Here is a 21,435-nt window from a genome sequence, read left to right as displayed (position 1 = left end):
TCACAGTAACTCCAGATATACATGAGACTTAGTAATAAACTCTTGAAACCAAAAGAACCACAAATGTTCTAGGCTAAATTCTTCAAGCTGAATCACTAGCCTCCCCAGAATGTTCCTCTGAATCCCCAATCATGTTTGGGGTGAAAAAAAAACCCAACATATTTACACGAACAATTACCCTCCCATCACCCAAAGTCTAGAAGCCACCATCCCAGGGCCATTGCCAACTTCAGGTTAGTACAGCTTTAAGGAAATATACAAGTGGAAATTTATTCTTACAAGATAGAATTTAGGACATGATTTCTCATGTTATAAAAAGCAAAACCATCAAAGCGGCAAATTATATTGCACAAATCTTGACTGACATGTTCCTGCTCCATGTACACTTCTATTGCCTAAAGTGAGCAACACTAGCGGAACTTGATATATGTGGACCAGTTCAGGAGAAAGGAGAAATTCAGGAGAAAGAAGCAGGGATGCCTGGTAGTTACTAAGGATAACCATGAAAAGGGTAGACGAAGGGAAATGAAAAGGAACAGGAAAAATAATTTAAAATGTACCAATGCAAAGAATTACAACACAGCTGCAATTAAGACTGCAAGTAAGTAGACTGGCTTTACACTTAGACCACATGAAAGACTCTCAAAGAAATCAACTGGCTTGGGCTTATTTAGTGGTGCACCGTTCAATTTAATGGTACTGGTGTGCCCTTGATGTCCTTTTCTTAACTTGTTAAGAAAACTTCTCAACTTGTTATGCACAACAGTCACCTTTCTGCTTCTTTCTTCTCTTCCTCCATCCCAACACCCAAAGAGGAGAATCTACATATTAAAATGAGTAATTAGTATCATAAAAAATATTCAGAATTGCTCGAATCAAAAACAGCAAGCTCCTGGTATAACTCAGGCACATATATTCTAACCCTGTGTTTGTCTGAATTCCAAATTAATACTAGGTAATTTAGATTTAACTGTAAAAAAGTGAATTAAAAAATTCCCATTTAGTGGTTTTCCTGTATGAAAATGAGAGTTGAGGGGCGCCTGGGTGGCTCAGTCGGTTAAGCGTCCGACTTCAGCTCAGGTCACGATCTCGCGGTCCGCGAGTTCGAGCCCCGCGTCGGGCTCTGGGCTGATGGCTCAGAGCCTGGAGCCTGCTTCCGATTCTGTGTCTCCCTCTCTCTCTGCCCCTCCCCCATTCATGCTGTGTCTCTCTCTGTCTCAAAAATAAATAAAACGTTAAAAGAAAAAATTAAAAAAAAAAAAGAAAATGAGAGTTGAAAGAAGAGCCTATATAAAGATTACATAATGTAGAACAGGCCCAAAATAGGGAAGAGTATTCGTCATTTTAGAGACTGATTTTCTATATTAGTAACGATTGCCTATAACCACTGAGTGACACCTCTTTAAGGATCAGAGATTTTACTGAGTGAATATAGGCCACGGGTGAAGCAATAGCTCTATTCCTTCTTAAAAACAGTTTTTATTAAACTATTAAATACAAAATTATTTATTAATTCAATAAATTTTTATGAAGTGACTCCTCTGTGTAAGGCATCACGCTTCGCTTTGCATGGCCTACAAGATGGGTGAGAGGTCTTGCCCTCTAGAACCTGAATGACTATAGCAGGGGAAAAAAATGTAAGGTAAATGCAATGTGCCAAAACAACCTATGTATGGCTTATTTTTCTATTTCATGTTAGTTTATCATTACATCAGTTACGGAATCTCAGAGATGAGGAATCTGCAAGGGACACAGACAACTTACCTGTGATCTTGACATGGGCAACCCCAGGCCTACAGTATTAGTGCTCATCATGGAGAAATTCATACTCTGGGAAGATGTCATGGTTGCCTGGGATGAGCCCATAAGATCAAACAGGTCTGAAGAATTTGAGGCAGCTGGAGGCGGGCCTAAAGCTGATTGTGAGCCACTGACAAGTTCCACAGCTGGCTGTGAGGCATTGCCAAAGAGCTCACCGCTGGAGGCAACAGGACCTGATGGGGCTTGATTAAAGGCACTCCAGTCACCAAAGTCTCCATTCCCACTTGTTGCTGTAACTGAGAAAGAAAGGACAACAGGGGTAAGAAACTTTCTGAAATGCACAGAACAAATAGAACAGTCTACGAACTGAAACAAATTAGAGCCGATCTGTGTCCACCCAGATTAACATCTGCATATACCATCTCCATCTGGACATTATTTTTTCTCACGAATATTCCACAAATGTTAACAAGGTGGCAAAGGAAAAAAAATCCACATATAAAGTAAAATTCACCTCACAGCAGGTCTGGGGTGATACGTAGAAATTACAATCAGAAGTTTCTTCAACCTGAGTTTGCATATTAAATATGCTGCCAGCTCAACAAATATGAAAAGGAAAAAGAAAACTTACCTGGTAAAAGTTTTTTTGGGGAGATCGAGAATCCTCATGTGAAGAGATACTCAACAAAATTAGAGAATTCAACTCATTTCACCCATTCATTACTTGGAAAGGTTCAAAGAGAAATCATACTATGACTTACATGGTCTCAAGTAAATAAAAACTCAAATTCATGACATTAAATTTATAAAAAAATGAAAAAAAAAAAGCACAGAGAAAAGGACTCAGTAAAATTAAGAGTAGGGTTAGTAAATTTCTGCAAGAAGTTCTCACTCTTTTGGCCATGCTTCCATTGACAACATAAGGGCTATAGATAGCCACGGTATAACCCTAGCACAGCACTTGCTTCCAGTGGGACTGTTCTCTCACTCTCTCTCTTTCATCTACCTATCTAATCTAGTCTATCCATTTATTTAAAAATTTGTTAAGTTTATTTATTTTGAGATAGAGCAAACAGGGGAGGGGCAGAGAGAGAGGAAGAGAAAGAATCCCAAACAGGTTCCTTGCTATCAGAGTGGAGCCTGATGCGGGGCTCAAACTCACCAACTGTGAGATCATGACCTGAGCTGAAACCAAAAGTCAGACGCTTAACCAGCTAAGCCATCCAGGCGCCCCTCAATTTATTTATTTAAATAAAAAGCAGGGTACAGTCTTAAGAGGGGAACTCAACGCTAATATTTAAAACAAAGGGAAGGGGCGTCTGGGTGGCTTAGTCGGTTGGGAGTCTGACTTCGGCTCAGGTCATGATCTCACAATTCCTAAGCTCAAGCCCCGTGTTGGGCTCTGTCCTGACACCTCGGAGCCTGGAGCCTCTTTCGGATTCTGTGTCTCCCCCTCTCTCCCCTGCTCATGTTCTGTCTCTGTCTCTCAAAAATAAATAAACATTAAAAAAATTAAAAAAAAAAAAAGGGAAAACCCCTCAATACTACAAAGATAATTACAACAAGTTTAAGATTTAATGCATTCAATAATGTAAAAGTTGTTAAGAGGTTAACTGACAGATGGACTACAATGCTTAACAGCATGGATTTTGTACCTTACTAGCTAAGTGACCCTAGGCAAGTTACATAACCCTCTCTGTGTCTCACTTTGTAAAAAAAATCTAAGTTGTAAAGATTAAATAATATAATATACAGTAAGTGCCATTTATAGTTTGTTATTGTTACTATGGATTAATTGTGAAAACACAGGGGAGGACCAAAGGTACCGCAATCTCTTTCGTTTAGGTATGCCAGAAAAAAGTGTAAGTCACGCTTCTATAAATTCTGCAATACATCTACTATTTGGAACACAATAAATATAAAGGCAATTGATACTTAAAAATCTTTTTTAAGTAGACTATGCATGATTCTAAGTAAATAAACCTTTCCTTAAGAAAGGGACAAATAAATAAGAATTAATGGAAGTTGAAAAAGCAAAGGTGAAGAAAGAGCTACATATAAACTGTCATCTGAAAGAGAACAGTATATATTGCCAAGTTAAAAACACCGTCACTCTGTTCTCCATGTTCACTTACAACTTGGAAATACATTTTGTCTAGCCTAAAGGTAACCAGCCATTGCAATACTGTCTCTCACTATGCTAAATATCTAAAGAGAACAATAACATTAAGTCTTTAAAATTATTTTCTTCTATTACCATATTAAAATGTAAGCCCCTTCAAAAGAAAATAAGTCACTTAGAAAATCCACACTCTAACAACAATTTAATACAAGAACTGGGCTAATCTTCATTACCTCAGGGTTTTACTATAAAACATGTCTTTGATCTTCTTTACAAAAAAGAGACTGAATTAAGAGTTTTACAATTAGTTCTATATATTAAACAATTTAAACTAATTTAAGAAAGACTGCTGGATAAAGGTACTTTATGCTGATATTCTATTTGCTTGATCTATAAAACAGAGTAAGAATGGAAACTGGGGCAAAATGTGTTGCCCCATCTGAAAACTTTATCTGAGATGATTAATCATAGGAAGAAGAGATTTCTAGTAGGGCATATATTGTTCAGAAATGATTAATCATTGTTGCAACAGTTTCAGCCCCTTGCGTAATGGTGATCAGGTTATATTAATCACATGCATACAGATGAAGAGATGTATCACTTAGCAACATTAACATATTCGAATTATTTGCATAGTAGGCAAGTTTATATACATAAAAACTTTTGAGAATTACACAGACAGTCTGTAAAATTAGGGCAATGTTTATCTTCCACTTGACTTGCCTGAAGTAAGTTATTAACCCTTAGAGGGCATAACCACACTTTTGAAATGAAGTTAATTACTCCACAATTCTGGTTTCTGGGAAATACTCAGAATTTACACAAGTAGGCTATCAAAACCCCAGATGATTAAAACCTATGCATCTTTCTTCCTAAATCCTCACAAACCTCAATCAGGCATTAGTAAATATAAATTTTAATTCCATTAATCGAATGGTTACTGTACCTGAAATGAGTAAGGCTCACTCAGCTAAATTACACATTTTTCTCCCTGCCTCACTTCATGTTTAAAAGTTATAACTAAATTTTCATACTCTCTCTCAAACTTCAGACTGATTTTATACAAAAAAAACCTTATAGCCAACTCCTTTATAACTTAAAGAAGAAAGGACACTTAATGAACTTAGTCCCTTTCTATACACTTTTATAGACATTACTCTGTCCTTATAAAGAACCATGTCAAGTGATGTTCCTGATTCTAAAGTTGGGAGGCTCAGAAGCTTTTCCAAAGTTAAACAGCTACCATAGTATATGAGAGGGACAGTAAGGTAAAAAATAGTAACGAAGAAAGGGAAAAAAAGACAAGCGCTTCATTTCAATCCCTGATGTTTAAACCTACGTTGTTAGTTACAGGTAAAGATTTGATATCTGAATATACTGCAAAATGACCACTACGATAAGTCTAAGGCATTTTTAAAATTTCTAATCTGACATGAAGAGAAGTTTTGCCTGAGGTTCAATTGCTCACTATTTAAGGATGTGTCAAAATGAAGTTTATTTTTTTACAGAAATCCTCTTAATATATTTAAATCACAAAGAAATAAATTTTACTAAGATAGTCTGCCTAATCCCATCCTTGGGATCATAACATATAAGCTAAACATAAACCATAATATTCATCCCACTAAACTGAGATTATTTACACTTATTCACACTCCCCACCCAAACTGCCCCGCCCCCCAAAACTAAACAAGAGTCACTTATGAATAAGAGCAATTTTATTTAGGTGTGCCTGCCTGAGTAGTTTACAACCACATTAATCCATTTGGCACATTAAGACATTGACCCAGTAAAATACTTTTGTGAATAAATCCTTTAGGATTTAGGAATGATAAATATTACAAGGAGTAAAATACCAAAATGAAGCTGATCTGGTGGGGAAGGGAGTTATTTGGTTTTGATAACCTTTTCTGGTTTATCAAACCTATTTGGTTTTGATAACCCCTAGATTTCTGACCAAATTGTATCATACCTTGGGAGGGGAAACTGCCTGATGCAGCAGCTGAGCCAAAATCAGCAAATCCTCCAAATAAATCAGCTGATCCTCCTAGAAATTAAGCATGAAGAAAAGTTAAACTGATAAAACCACAGAACCACTGACAGCAATTTCAGGAAGCCATTTTTGCACCACACTTAAAAACTACCCAATATTAGAGGCTCCAGAGCCATTAGAAAAGCTAGTTTGTAGGTCTAGGTTTTCATGTCACCATGTTCCTTTTAAACTACCACAAACTCTTTTTTTTTTTTTTTTTTTTTTTTTTTTTTTTTTTTTTTTTCATTTTTTTTTAATTTTTTAATATATGAAATTTACTGTCAAATTGGTTTCCATACAACACCCAGTGCTCATCCCAAAAGGTGCCCTCCTCAATACCCATCACCCACCCTGCCCTCCCTCCCACCCCCCATCAACCCTCAGTTTGTTCTCAGCTTTTAACAGTCTCTAATGCTTTGGCTCTTTCCCACTCTAACCTCTTTTTTTTTTTTTTTTTTTTCCTTCCCCTCCCCCATGGGTTTCTGTTATGTTTCTCAGGATCCACATAAGAGTGAAACCATATGGTATCTGTCTTTCTCTGTATGGCTTATTTCACTTAGCATCACACTCTCCAGTTCCATCCATGTTGCTACAAAAGGCCATATTTCATTTTTTCTCATTGCCACGTAGTATTCCATTGTGTATATAAACCACAATTTCTTTATCCATTCATCAGTTGATGGACATTTAGGCTCTTTCCATAATTTGGCTATTGTTGAGAGTGCCGCTATAAACATTGGGGTACAGGTGCCCCTATGCATCAGTACTCCTGTATCCCTTGGATAAATTCCTAGCAGTGCTATTGCTGGGTCATAGGGTAGGTCTATTTTTAATTTTCTGAGGAACCTCCACACTGCTTTCCAGAGCGGCTGCACCAATTTGCATTCCCACCAACAGTGCAAGAGGGTTCCTGTTTCTCCACATCCTCTCCAGCATCTATAGTCTCCTGATTTCTTCATTTTGGCCACTCTGACTGGCGTGAGGTGGTATCTGAGTGTGGTTTTGATTTGTATTTCCCTGATAAGGAGCGACGTTGAACATCTTTTCATGTGCCTGTTGGCCATCCGGATGTCTTCTTTAGAGAAGTGTCTATTCATGTTTTCTGCCCATTTCTTCACTGGGTTATTTGTTTTTCGGGTGTGGATAAACTACCACAAACTCTTACATTCCTCAGTTCTTTACCTTGTAAGTAACTGACACCACATTTGTGATTAAAGTTATCCCTCACTTACATTGCCTGAACATAGTGTGGACCTGTGGTTTATCCAGTCAATTATGCTCTTTGTAAGAATCTTCAGTGGATGCTAAAACCTGGGTAAAATTTTGCTAGGGAATAAGATACATAATCGCTAAACATCACCCCACAGACTACTCGGTAAATACAAAGGAATGAAACTACTTTTACAATGGACAAACTGAATGGATATCATCCTAAACAACTGATTAAATTTAATGTCACTAGTAATCAGATAAAATAGTATTCATGGGCTCTCTAATGCAAGGAACTCAAAAGGAGATCATCACCTGTGTTAAGAATTCCCACCAAAAATATTTAACCTGAATCTAATCATAAGGAATGAATCAGACAAATTACAAAGTGAGTGACATTTTGCAAAACAACTCTCCAGATTCTTCAGAAAATGTCAACATCATAAAAGACAAAAAAGGCTGGGACTGCTAGAGATTAAAGGAGTCTAAGGAAACATGACAAGTACATGAAATGCATGATCCCTGATTGGATTATGGATTTTTAAAAAAGTGCTATCCTGAAGTGACATAATTGAGACATCAGGAAAATTTGAATATGGTCTGTATACTAGACAATACTGTTTAAATGTTAAACTTCCCAAGTATGATAACTGTATTGTAATTATTATAAAGAAGAATGTCCTTGTTGTAAGAAGTTATATGCTGAAGTATCCTGGGGGCAGAATGTCCTGGTATTTCCAATTTTCTCTCAAATGGTACACAATAAACAAATGGTATACAGCAAATTAAAAACAAAAAAAAAGATCTAGAGAGAGATAAAGAAAATGTGGCAAATTTTCTGTAGGTTTGAAATGAGATCCAAAGGCTGCAAATCAATCTCTGTGTGCATAACATCACATTCTGATAAAAATTTTTATTTGTGGGGTGCCTGAGTGGCTCAAGTCAGTTGAGCGTCTGACTTCGGCTCAGGTCATGATCTCACAGTCCCTGAGTTCGAGCCCCGCGTCTGGCTCTGTGCTGACAGCTCAGAGCCCGGAGCATGCTTCGGATTCTGTGTCTCCCTCTCTCTCTCTGCCCCTCCCCAACTCACACTCTGTCTCTGTCTCTCAAAAATGAATAAATGTTAAAAAAATTAAAAAAAATTTTTTTAAATTTGTAAACACTATGTGGTTACAAATATTTACTTTCACCTACAAATTGAACAGTAATATTACACTCAATTTTAATATGCCATTTCTGTCAATTCAGTTATCAATGGAATAGCAATAGCCAAAGGATCTAAAACCTTAAATACCTGTCCTTATTTTTCTTTGCCCTTAAAGATTTCACCTCTTAAGAGTCACAACCTTAGAAGTTTAGAGCGGCAGTTCAATTATGGTGCTTTTAGTGTTATGCGAACATTATATAGGTTACATCACAGCTGCTTAGCCTGCAGTGCTTAGAAACTAGCCAGGTGGGACTGGAACATCTGGGCTGCACTCAAATACCACCGGGGACAGCTTCCAACATCTGGTGCCATTTCTGAATTGTCTTATCGCTGCAAGACATTCTGCCCCATCTGCTACACTCAACTGGGTTAATTAAACTAGAACCATCTCCCCTTCTTAATAAATGGCCAGCAGTAATACAAGGAACAAATCAGTTTCTTATACATGTGTACCTGGTATTTCTTTTTAATGCACATTTACTGTAGGCAACTATCAGCAGGCATAAACATTTCTCATTTTTTTACCTCATTACAGATGCACATACTCACATATATCCTTACTCATCATGAACTAACTCCTACCAAGGCCAAGTTTCTCCACTCTTACCAACACTACAGCTCATCTAGCTACTTTTGCTTTATCCAAAGGATAATAATATGGTGATTTGTTTTTCTCTTCTTTGAAGATACATACATCATGATAAAATGAGGGGAGGGCATAAAAAAATCCATAAGCTATATTTTTAAACTATATAAACAAGGACATATATTAATAAAAGCTAGCAGGGAAATGAATGTTGCAAACGGCTGCTGCTTTATATTCATAAATTTGTCTTCTGTATTGTTCCTTCATGTTAAAAATATTGATCAAAGTATACTGTTAGGTAACAGAATGACAGTTAATCATATATGGTAACATTAAGGGATTTGAAAATTGGAGATTATTTTAATTTGCTTCATCTGACAGTAAATAAACATCAATATGTAATTTATTATGGTAAAACAGCTAGGGATTTTCAAATCTTTTCCAGTCTGGGCTACAAAGAAAATGCATGATGCAGAAAAAGGCATCTGAATACTACAGGATCCTAACTTCAGACTGGGTAAGATGTTTTATTTTTCTCATATCCTAATTTGATATTTCAGATAATTACCTACTTTGGTTATTCCACTGTCCTACATTCTAATATCTAAACTGAAATTATACTGTACTTATAACTTATCTATAGCAAATATTCTACCTCTTCATACTATAGGGAGTCTGATTTCAACATAACCAATTTACAAACACTGCAAGTAAAGAATGGAAACACACATAAATATTTTACAAAAGGAAGTCACCTTTTCTTGAAAAGGACTTAAAATTTTCTCTAATCTTTTCAAGTGCCACAAATTATGGTTCTACATAGGTTTTACACAATGTGACCTTCAACTCTGAAAATTATCTCAACAATTCAAAAATCTCTTTATTTCTTTTAGGAAAAGTTTCTCTCTCTAGGGAGGACTGTCCCTAACTAGATGTATGATGTTATTCATATCAATATCTTAAATTCAACACAAATTTTCTATACTGAACCATTTTCCCAGATAATTTCTATCTAAGGGAATTTAAATAAAAGAGTGCACCAAAAACTGCTGCATGTGGAAGACTGCTAAATTTCACAACAAGAGCTATTCTTCAAGATTCCCACATGAGAGCTGTCATTATAAATGAACCATTTCCATCTGCCTTTTCAGGACAGCAAGGAGGTTATTTACAATCACCAGCTGGGAACATGTATTTTCCAAAGCAATACTGTGAACAGGAAAAATATAGCTGCACTAGACAGTGCTTAAGCTACAAATGGAAATTTTCTTCAACAAAGAACTTAATCCAGATTACAATATAAAAAACAAACTTCTGCAAGAAGAATTCTAGTTAAGTACAAAATTAAAATGACAAAATGCAAAAAATTATAAATCTATGACAAAGATTAATACATATACATAAGAAGTTTAAATATAAAACAATAAGGATACATACTCCCACTCAAAGAAATGGACAAAGGAATATGAATACACAGGTTACAACTGGTCTATAAAAACATGGGAAGTTTTCAAACTCACCAAACAAATGCAAAATTAAATGAAATGTTATTTTCTCTTTAACCAAACTGGATGGTTCTGAAAGATATGATTCCACTACTATAATAGAGAAAAATTTGGACAAAAACCCCCCAAAACCTAACACTCCCCAAATAAGAAACTGATTGGTTAAATAAATTACAGTATATCCATACAGGATTAAGATATAAGGCAGTTAAAAATCTGTAAAGGAATACCAACGATCATAGGGAAACAGTCATGAGATTTCAGGTGAAAAGCAGTTCATAGGGGAAAAAGAAAAACAACAACAAAAAAAACCCTTATCCAAAAGCCTGAAAACATTTTGCCACATAATAAATGTTTAAACAAATATATTGACTGAATACATAGAAAGTATATTTAAAAAAAGAGTATTCACCCAAATTATTAATAGTTTATGTATCCAAGTCATGGCGAATCACTTGTTTTCCATCAAATTTCTAAAATGAGCATGCATTACTTTCAATTAGTGAAGAGAATGTTAAACCTTTTTATTTTTAGGAAGCTTGGCTTAAACTACAGATAACTCCCATGGAAATTCTAATACATAAATTGGTGTACTGAATATATAACAACATGGTTCATATTCAAGTGAATATCCTCAACTAATTTTTGTGATTACTAGGTACAAGGCAACAGGTTCAAATACAAATGTAATAAAAATTTTAAATTTGACATACTTCAATCTTTAAAAAAACTTTTAAACTAAAAAAAAGAATTCAAAACATACTGCAAGTCAGGTAATGTCTTTCTATTTGCACTGAGTATGGTGTATTTTCTCTTCAACCTTATTTATGAACTTACAGAATAGTACGTTAATCAAGACTTAAATTCCTTAATTAGAAAGGAACAAAGGAGACGATGCAGACTTTTAAAGAGATGATATACTAAAAAATGAAATGGGATGTTTTTGGCATTCTAGTTGGTTTATTTTCTAAATACTTTGAATTATTCATTTTTAAAAATGTTTACTTAGAAATGTACTATATGTAAAAGCCACCAAAATATCCTTTCAGTGCAGATTTTATAAGAACATCACCAGAGTGGGATATGTATCAAGACAGTCTCAAATAAATCTTGGTGAATGGGTTTCACATGCGTATTTTAAAACTTGGTAGATATTCTACAATCATTTTACCACACATGCTTTTGAAGATGTTAACAAAAAGGATGTAGTAACACATAAAAAAAAGAAAACCTGAGCATATCCTCAAAGGAGGTATTTATCTGGTGAGAGGTACAGATGCCGCCATATCTGCTTAGGTTTACAGTTCATGCCCATATTACTTGCATGATAGTAATATCGTAAGTATAGGCACATCTGGTAAACGACACCCAAATGGCATGCCGAATAGCAATGCTAATATGGTTGATTCAGTGCTCGCTTCGGCAGCACATATACTAATATGGTTGATTCTTAACTTTTTCGTGTGTAGGTACTAAAGACTTAATATCCAATATTTTTTCCACTGCTGAATTCAATTTAAAATATATTACTAAAGGGGCACTTGGGTGGTTAAGTAGGTGGCTCAGCGTCCAATTTTTGGTATAGGGCTCAGGTCATGATCTCATGGTTCATGAGATTGAGCCCTGCATCAGGCCCTGTGCTGATGGTGCAGAGCCTACTTGGGATTCTCTTTCTCCCTCTCTCCCTGCCCCTCCCCCACCTGCACACGCGCATATGCAAGCTCTCTCTCTCAAAATAAATAAACTTAAAAACAAAACAAAAATAAAATATATTATTAAAGTATTTAAATAGAGATTTGGAGTAACAAAATTTATGTGCTGATTTGGGGGAGGGTCTACACAAACTGGTTAAACATACTATTTCAAATAACTTTAAAAAAATAATTCTGATGTCAACCCACATTCAGCTTGTTTTTAGAGAATACTATGATAAAACAAACATTTAAGGCAAGAAGCCTTCCAGATTTCATTCAAGTTTTGTCTCAATTATTGTATTAATATTAATCGCTACTTCTATTTAATTAGTCAATCTACTGTTTGCACTGGAGAAGAAAAACCACTCAACAGTTTCTTGCCAAGCAAAGGAAGCATGTTGGTATTTAATAATTCTCTCTGTTCAAAGCAATCTTGGTATCACGGAGGAAAAAAGTTACATCACTTATCTGACCTTCCTAGTTAATTTTTCTCTGATTGCTTCATTAAAACTTTCCACAAATGCATGAAAAGGGGTCCTTAATATTTCATGCCAGGGAGTCCAAAATAGTTGATATTCTGTGACACTATGTCTGAATTATATGACCACATGCTAACTAACAGTTAATACTACAGTTAAAATTTTAAACATACAGAAAGATAGCACATAAATTGTTAAACCACTGATGTAGTTGTTTGTAACCTTTGGCATGACAGTTCAATAGAGTTTACAGTATAATTTTAGAAAGAGTTAGTTATAGAAAAAAGGGAATAGGAACTGAAGAAGCTCAGAAACTTGGTTGAACCAGATGCCCCATGAAGTTCACTCTGAGTCCAAGAATTTTACAATAATGAACAAGGAGAAGATAATAACAGAAGATTTTCTATTAATTACATGTCTTTAACTATCAATGAAAAGTAATTTCCATCACAGACCTCCACTCAAACACTAATGTAAATTTCAAAACAATTCATTTTTGAAAAATCACTACACATATCAAGGAACAATAGATTTACTTTGCATTGCTTATACACCAATCTTCCCATTTACGTTTTAATGTGAAATAAACTTTAAACAGATTGGGAAAGATGGTCTTTAAACAAAAGTTGTATTTCTTAAGCTGTTTTGACTTGCAGCATAGGACTTTGTTAGAACTACATAATCATTAAATGCAACCTAAAATGTCAACTCTCTTGAAAACAATATGTAGGGAATAACTCAAAATCTGGCATTTACTGAAAATCTAATCGAAGAAATCACTAATCCCAACTATAAGAAAATCTTGGTAAAGAAAGTATTCTTTTGCTACAGCCCCCTTAAAATATGTCAGGTAGGTAGTTACCTACTTTCATAGAATGCCCCTTTCCTCCAAAGCTCTCAGCATGTTTATCACTAGGTAACTATGTGTGACTCTTTGATTAATGATTACTTCCTCCACCTGACCTTCCCATGAGGGCAAGAACTTTGTTTCACTAAACATTATACCTCAAGCACTGAGACCAGTGTCTGGTTCAATAAATACTTATTGCATAACTGAACGAAAGTTGAAATGAACTACCATAGCTGATGTTGAGAGCCAGAATTAAGATTTAAGGAAAGAATAAAATGGGCAGAGCACAGTACATTTTGCTTATAGAGAAAGCAAAGGACCCCAAATACTCAGCACTAAGAAATTAAGGAGACAGATATTACTGAATTATTGGTCAAATATTTAAGCACACTTCTCTATTGTAGGCAATAAACAATTTTCCCCAAACAATGCTCAAGGCTCACTAATCTCACATTAAAAATAAATCCAATGCAAAGAATTTTATTTTTCATTCTATCATTTATATGGCATTTTGAAAAATTATTCTGAAATCGAGATTACTAAGAAGAAAGACGCCAATGTGGAAGCTTACCTGTTGACTGGCTGGTGCCATCAAACAGATCAACAAGGTCACCAGATGACTTACTGCTAGGCACTGAAGTCTGAAAACACACACAGAACTTACTAAGTTCAGAAAATAATTTATACTATTTATCCTAAATCTGCTCTCTTCATCTCTAATTCTGTAATACCTGTAATATCTTAATAAAGGTACATTTAGATTTCTGAACAAAGAGATGTGACCTTGAATCCTTATGGAGAGATAGTTATTTTTAAGTAATTCTATCCACAGCAATGTAAAATCCCTAACCTCTACACTGTTTTCACAAATTTCACTATGGAAAATATACCTTCCAGATCCCACTGAAATCTTAATGCTATATATCAGAATCATTTAAGAAGCATTAGAAAATACTTATGCCCCAGCCCATCAGAACATATTGAGTCATAACTGCCCAGGGTGGGATCTTGGCCTATACAAGTCTGACAAAGCTCGCTTGAGAATTCTAAGGCATAAGAAGGTCTGAGATCCACTAGATTAGAGACCAAGATCCTATCCAGCTTTAAAATTCTATGATTTTAGATTCAATGATTCTTTGATTACTGTTTGTATACCACACAAGTCATTCTATGTTGTTTAATATACCTTCACATCTAATTGCTTCACATTTAGTTCCCAAACTAAAATGTGGGGCTGGAGTTTATAATACTATTTTTCCTTTTCCCTATAGTCCTAAGCACCTTGATGTGTATGTCCTGTGTGTTCAATACGTATATGACAAATTAGAACAGAAACACCAGGCAATAGGGAAACACTGTAAGTTTCTAGGTATGTTAATTTGAGCCCTGAAGTACTATATGCTGGTTCAAAAGGTTTTGAGATTAAAAGAGATCCAAGCAATTGAGTAACTTTCCAAAAACTCTGGCCTCCTTGATGTTTTTTTTGTATTAAAAAAAAATCATAAAGCTTATACTATAAATATAAGATATTTATGGCAGAGTGACATGTATTTAGTCTATACTACAAATTGATATTTAAAATCCTTTAAGATACAAAAGTCTTAATTTATCATTAAAAAAGTTATACAGTTTGGATGATTTTCCCCATGTAGGCTTACATGAATTTTCCTTATAACAGCCATTATGTATCAGGTTTTAATTATAACGATCTACCACATCCTGAATATGGCCATGAGTAAGCGAACTGTCTCCACAGCAGGGGAAAGGACCACAAAACACTAAAAGAGCCATTTCCTCTTTTTAACTACAACTAAAGTTGAGTTCTAATTATGATATTTTCATCAAAACTAAAAAGATGGGTGAAATTATACAAAGAAGATATTTGGCAAAAGTTGAGTTAACTACAATTTGCAGGATACATTAGAAAAATGTCTTCCCTAGTTTTTAGCTGCTTCTGATGCAAAGCCAGGTAAACACTAGTGGGGGGGAGACAGACAAAACACTAGCTTGTGGCCAGGTATCTACTAAGTAGATTTCATTTTCTGTGGGTGAATAAAAAATAAATGAAGAAGGTAGAAGAAGGCAGTGCTGCCACTGATCAGTAGTGACCACCAGGCAAATAAGCCTCTCTTTATAGGCAACGACTCTGTATTAAATGGGACTGTCTCCTCTGTATATCTACTTGGTCCTCTTTTGTCATTTCTTACATCTTCTAAAATACTCCCATTTTCTTTAGTGAATCTTACTGTGTCTGGCAACCAGTTATGTTCTTAGAAAGGAACAAATGCGCTACATTCTGATTCACCACCCTTCCCAAATGAACCAAAAGTGTCATTTCTACTTTCACAGAAAGTGCACAATCATTCAGCAATTGGACAGGTTTTTTTCCCCAAAGAGATTTCTTTTTATTAATGACTCTGAGTAATACAGGCCAAATGATCTATAATTAATAAGACTGCCTACAAACGCCCAACCCTACTAACTCAGTAATTCTAAAAGTAATTCATAAGAATAAAACTGTGTTCAATGTGTAAACTCATGCCATTCCCACCTTCAGTGAAGACTGAGGTGTATGAGTTGAAGTATTCTGATCTGGACTTGCTTTGTCCCCTGTGTAATGTGCTGCTGCTCCAAGATCAATGGTTTTAGAAGGATTTGCTGTGCGCTTGTGTCTGGTTGTGGTGGTCTCTGTGGCCTGTGTGATATGGATATGCTTTGTCGTCACAGTCTCCTCTTCATCTTTGAATTCACCTTTGGGAGATCTGCCTCTTCTTGCTTTCTTTTCCTCATCACTGTCGCTAAAAGATATTAAAAATGAAGCAAAATAATAAGATGAGGGATTATTTTAAAATGGAGCCCTCAGTGATTTGAGCTAAAGAATTTCAAATGCAGTAACTCCAAAATTCCATACTTTGACTATTTGACAGAGATCAATAGAATATTATCTAAGCTATCTGAATAATGTTATATATGTGTTGGGGAGGGGAAATGGGAACCCACTCAATTCCCTAGGTAAGTCTAAAACACTACTAAAAAAACATATTTACATAAATGTGTACAAATAAAAAAAGCCTGAAATTATTCAAATGTTTATGCATTATAGATTTAAAGCTTAATTAAAAAATGAAATGGCAGGATTATTACCATATCAGAATCAACTGATGAGACTGCGAGCTTAAACATCTGCATCTGACAACCACTTTCTTGAAATGGATTGTGTGCAAACTACAGTCTCACTTAAATAACAATTCTGTCACTGACTCATATACTAATACAAATACATAATAAATTATTACAATTCCAATGGATACCTTTTCAACCACTATCCTAACTATATTCAAATGATTAAATTCTCATCTGTAAATGTAAAAAAGAAAAAAAGGAGGTATTGCACAGTACAACAGTGCTCTATTTTACTGTAGCATGAGGAAACAAACTTTTACGTAACTATGAAAACTGCTTTAGAGGAAAAAAGTATATTTAAAATGCTTTGAAATAATTCCTTTTTAGGCATATTCAAAATGATTTTTTTTATCTTAATAGGGCAAAAGAAAAACATACACAATAAGAAAAAAACTGGGTATTTTCATATGCCATGAATTACAAACATCAGCATTAATCTGTTCTTCAGTAATAAAGCAATTGGGTTTTTTTTTCCTAGTGCAAGCAGGACAGAGGAATTACCTAAAATATGTTCCATTATCTACATTATTAATTTTGGAGTAGATGATTTAATTTATGAATATTCTGAAATGAAACACTTAAAATTCTCCTTAAAACTATACTAATTTAACCCACACAAATCTAAAGCAATTACTACTTAAATATAAACCTATTTGGAACCTGTATAAATCAAGGATCAAGAACAACTTCCCACAGAGTACAAACGTTAACTGTATTTTTATCTATAAGCATTTTCAGGAATCTACAAGTTCTGATTAAGTGTTCAAAAGCCCCTGTCCCTTACCAATTTCTCTCAGCAACAAATGACCTACAGATTGCCACTAAAATTTCTTACCTTTCTGATGTCCAATTTGATTTCAGTGGAAGGTATATGTTAAAAATATAAAACTGACTAGCACCCAATGAAATGGAAACTTAATATCTGATCAATGTTCATGAATCCCTGAATTTAATAATGAACTAGTAAGTCTGACATTCTGGTAACATGCCAGAGAGGTCACATGCAACTTTGTCTCAAAATCTACTCTTCCCTCACAAATACTCAAAGATGTAAAGTCCCTGGTGTGCTCCTCAGTTACTATAATAAATAATACACACTATATTTTTACTCTTTTAAACCCAAATACTCTATATGAAAGATTTAGGGACTCTAGCAGATCTTGTCTTAGAGGCAACATAAAAAAAAAAAAAAGAAAAGAAAATCAAGGGAGAAGAAAGAAAAAAAAAAAAGAAAGACAAAGCAAAGAAAGAAAAACTGAGGACAGAAGGGCAAAGGAGAGAAAAGTAACAACATAAGAATGCACAGTCAGATCTCTAACCAGCCTACCTACCTGATCTCCACATCTCTTTAGGAAACAGCAACTGAATATATGGCCACTATGTTTTCTAAACCAAGCTAAAAATGTAAATACAGAGGCCACAAGAACATTAATGAGAGAAAAAAGTAGAATATCCACAGAATACTTAAATAGACACAGCTTTCCAAGTTTAGTATTTACTATTATATGCATACTCTTCAGTATAACAGAGCCAGAAATGTAGTTGTAAAATGGATATACTTAAAGTACTAAAAGTAAATTCTGGCTCTTCAAAGATCATATTCCAGAAACAGTCTTGAAAAAGAGGCATTTCAGAGATTTAATATATAAACATACCAAAGACACTACGTATTTCAAAACTGTTTCAAAATTATGCTTTTATACTTACTTCTTTTTAATGATCCCTAAATCTGAACTGGTGAGATTTTTTTTTTTAAGGGAAAAAAAAAGATGGTATTTAGTTACAGGTAATCACTTGAACAAACAGTTCCATCACAAACTTACTTAAGGCAAGTTCCATAGTCTGATTAGGCTTCAGGTTTTACTTCTAAAAAATAAAGGTAAAGTTCTTGATCTAGCCTATCTAACAGAAATACTGTAAGGCACAAATGACAAAGAACTAGTAAAAATTGCTTTACAAATGAAATGCTATATATATTACCTTTTTCACTTTTATACAGTGAAATGCAGCCCTCATTTCCCTCAAAAACAAAAAACAAAAAGTGAATGTTGAAAAGTTCCAAATATTGTTCTACATAAAACTAAATACAAATACCCTAATACAGATCTGACTCGAAAATATTTTAGCTTAAAAAATCATTTAGATTTTTTTCCTGTATACACTGGCATGGAGTCCTAATAAAATGTCACAGAGTTATATTTCAAACACTTGAACTTTTGTTTAAACTTAATATGCTTCACTATCTCTCAGCAATAACTTAGATGGCTGGGTCATCTGATGCCCAAATGCAAAATAAGCTGTGAAAGCTTTCACTGGGGAAAAAAATTTTCAATAAATAGCCTGAAGAAAAACATACAGAAAATGTGATCAACTTTAGAAATAAATGGACACAGACAACAATACAGACAGTGTATTGATACTAATTACAAACGTTTGACCTAGCATCTGAAAAACAGTTGCACAGTGCTCGCATCAGCAGCAAATGTAAAACTGAAACAATGCAGAGAAGATTATCATGGTCCCGATGCAGGAATGACATGCAAATTCACAAATCATTCCGTGTTTCTACACAGGGCATTTTTAGGGCAGTGAAACTAGGCCTGTACGGTTCAATAACGGCGGATATAATGCATTTCTGAACTACACACCACAGTGAAGCCTAACGCAAACAATAGATTTTAGTTAATAACAGTATATCAATATTGGTTTTCAACTGTTCTGATAAATGTACCACACTAATACAAGATGTTAATAACAAGAGAAATTGTGTGTGTGTGCATGTGCGTGTGCAACATGGGAGGTTAACATGGCAACCCTGTTACTTCGTGTACAATTTTTCTGTGAACCTAAAACTGCTCTAAAAACTAAAATCTTTTAAGAGAAAAAACAACAACAACAACAACTAAACTTCAGATAAACAAAAACCCAGCTACATAAATTTAGCACCCTTTCCAAGAGACCCAGGAGACAAAGTGTTACTACCTGCATCTTTCTGGAGAGTCTTCTCTATCTTTCCTCCGGAACTTGCTGATGGTGTCATCAATTGTGCTTCCAATTTTATCACTCAGTTCACCTAATTTATCACTGAATGGAAAAGCACTCTTGTTTTTATCCCACTCTTCATCCCATTTTGATTTGGGTTCAGGATCATATCTTTCACCTATATAAAGCATTAAAAGGAAAGGCAACTCTAAGGGCATTAAATTCAAAAGGTGTCTATAGTCCTTATTTCTGAAGCTTTTCCTCATAATAAAATAGTTTTCAAAGGAAAACAGAAAGCTCCCACAGTGCTGAATCAACACAATTACAGCAAGGCACAGCATGTAGTGCCAGTCATTAAGTGGCAGGAATGCAGATTCAAAAGCTTTTGTTTATGAAAACTTACACAACCTTAATGCACAGCACAGCACATCAGGAAGTTCTTAAAAGAGTAGAGGAAAACACAAAAACCAACACAGGCTATATAAGCCAAAGAGAAATGGAAATCTTTTTGTTTTTACAAAAGTCACATAAGACATTGTATTTCATTCCTGTCTCTTAATGGTTCTTCAATTATCAGAAAAAGTATTGAACAGCAATAGTCTCTTGAAAAATACCAACTCTAAGAGACACCACTCTGAATGCTACATGTCCCATATGCTGTAAATATGCTGAAAATAACTGTCGATCTTTAATGTCATACTAGAAAAATAACTCAATGGATTTCATAGCATATGAAAGCATCTTTTAATTACTGTAAAGAGAAAAGGATATTCTAACTATCTGAAAGTACACAGACAAGAATCATGAAATATGCTCACGCAGTTCAGAACAGCGATGATCTATTCAAACACCAAGTCCAAACATATGCTGGGACTGGCAAAACCTGGGGAGACTCTGTGTGAATTTGAGAATAAAAAGAATAGATCATGGCAGTAAACAAAGACCCCAAAATGTCAAGATTTGTTTTAGTCCTTGACCATAGGGACCTAACACATGGAGAAAAACTGTAAGCACCAAATAGAACCTCTCCATTTCTGTGCCCAAACACAACTAAAAAGACAAGAGTAGAAGGTACAGAAAAATCACATGAGGTCAAAAATAAGAAAACAATAAAAATTAAGACAGGCTGGAGAGAAAGGAGAAAGTGCAATGAAAAGTAACAAAATAATCAAAAGGTGCCTGAGCCTTTGTGTTGACCTTTGGTGAACAAATTCTGGTGGCAAAAAGCCCTTTGGAGATTGAACAAAACCATTTTGCAGAAATGCCTGCGAAAACTACAAAGCCAAAATTTTCTGTAAGGAGATTTCAAAATATGTCTACTAGACTTGAAAGTGACCACCAACTTAAAGAGAACATGACAAAATTTTAACCAGATGGCTTTATAAAAATGAGTAGTTTTCCAATAATGTGAATGTACATTTCAATAAAAGCATGATAAGACTCTGAAAAGACAAATTTGTAGTAAGAAGTACAGTAGACGAAACTAAACTGATTAGTGTGATGGACATCCTGCTGAATGAATACCAAAAATACTGGTTTACTGGCAAGGCACCATCTAAGGTCAGAATGAAAAGACATAAAATAGTTAACGTTGGTCAGTTAAGTCTTTGAATAATATATATAACATTAAAACTGATTTTATAAGAATGTGATGCAAATACACAGGATGTTCAACTCTCTAATGCAGATGCTGCAATTAGTTCACAGTGACTGAGTCTGAGAACTTATTCAATTTTCTAAATTTATCTAATTACATATTGTGCTGGTAAAAAGAGGGTTACAAGCAATCGGAATGAGAAAATGAGCTGCAAATAGCAATTTCTTT

The 21,435-nt window shown here is 34.8% G+C and overlaps 1 protein-coding gene and 1 non-coding gene across 4 annotated transcripts in view; one reads left to right on the top strand and one right to left on the bottom strand.

Annotated features, from left to right (window-relative positions):
• The window catches only part of CLINT1 (clathrin interactor 1), a 59,706-nt gene that overhangs the window by 3,020 nt on the left and 35,251 nt on the right, over nucleotides 1-21,435 (bottom strand). For 2 of the 3 annotated variants that reach the window (XM_042948259.1, XM_042948263.1), the window contains exons 6-10: nucleotides 19,611-19,788; nucleotides 15,997-16,243; nucleotides 14,017-14,086; nucleotides 5,856-5,930; nucleotides 1,765-2,057 (exon numbers count right to left, since the gene is read on the bottom strand). In XM_042948259.1, the coding sequence (XP_042804193.1) occupies nucleotides 1,765-2,057; nucleotides 5,856-5,930; nucleotides 14,017-14,086; nucleotides 15,997-16,243; nucleotides 19,611-19,788 (863 nt within the window). The remainder of the gene's footprint in view (nucleotides 1-1,764; nucleotides 2,058-5,855; nucleotides 5,931-14,016; nucleotides 14,087-15,996; nucleotides 16,244-19,610; nucleotides 19,789-21,435) is intronic. The other variant, XM_042948265.1, reaches the window with a different exon arrangement.
• On the top strand, nucleotides 19,092-19,195 carry LOC122202758. Its single transcript, XR_006194866.1, has one exon. It is a non-coding gene; the product is annotated as a U6 spliceosomal RNA (small nuclear RNA).

Source organism: Panthera leo, chromosome A1 (genome assembly GCF_018350215.1).
Source record: "Panthera leo isolate Ple1 chromosome A1, P.leo_Ple1_pat1.1, whole genome shotgun sequence".
In the NCBI taxonomy this organism is placed as follows: Eukaryota; Metazoa; Chordata; class Mammalia; order Carnivora; family Felidae; genus Panthera; species Panthera leo.
This window is presented reverse-complemented; position numbering and strand designations above follow the sequence as displayed.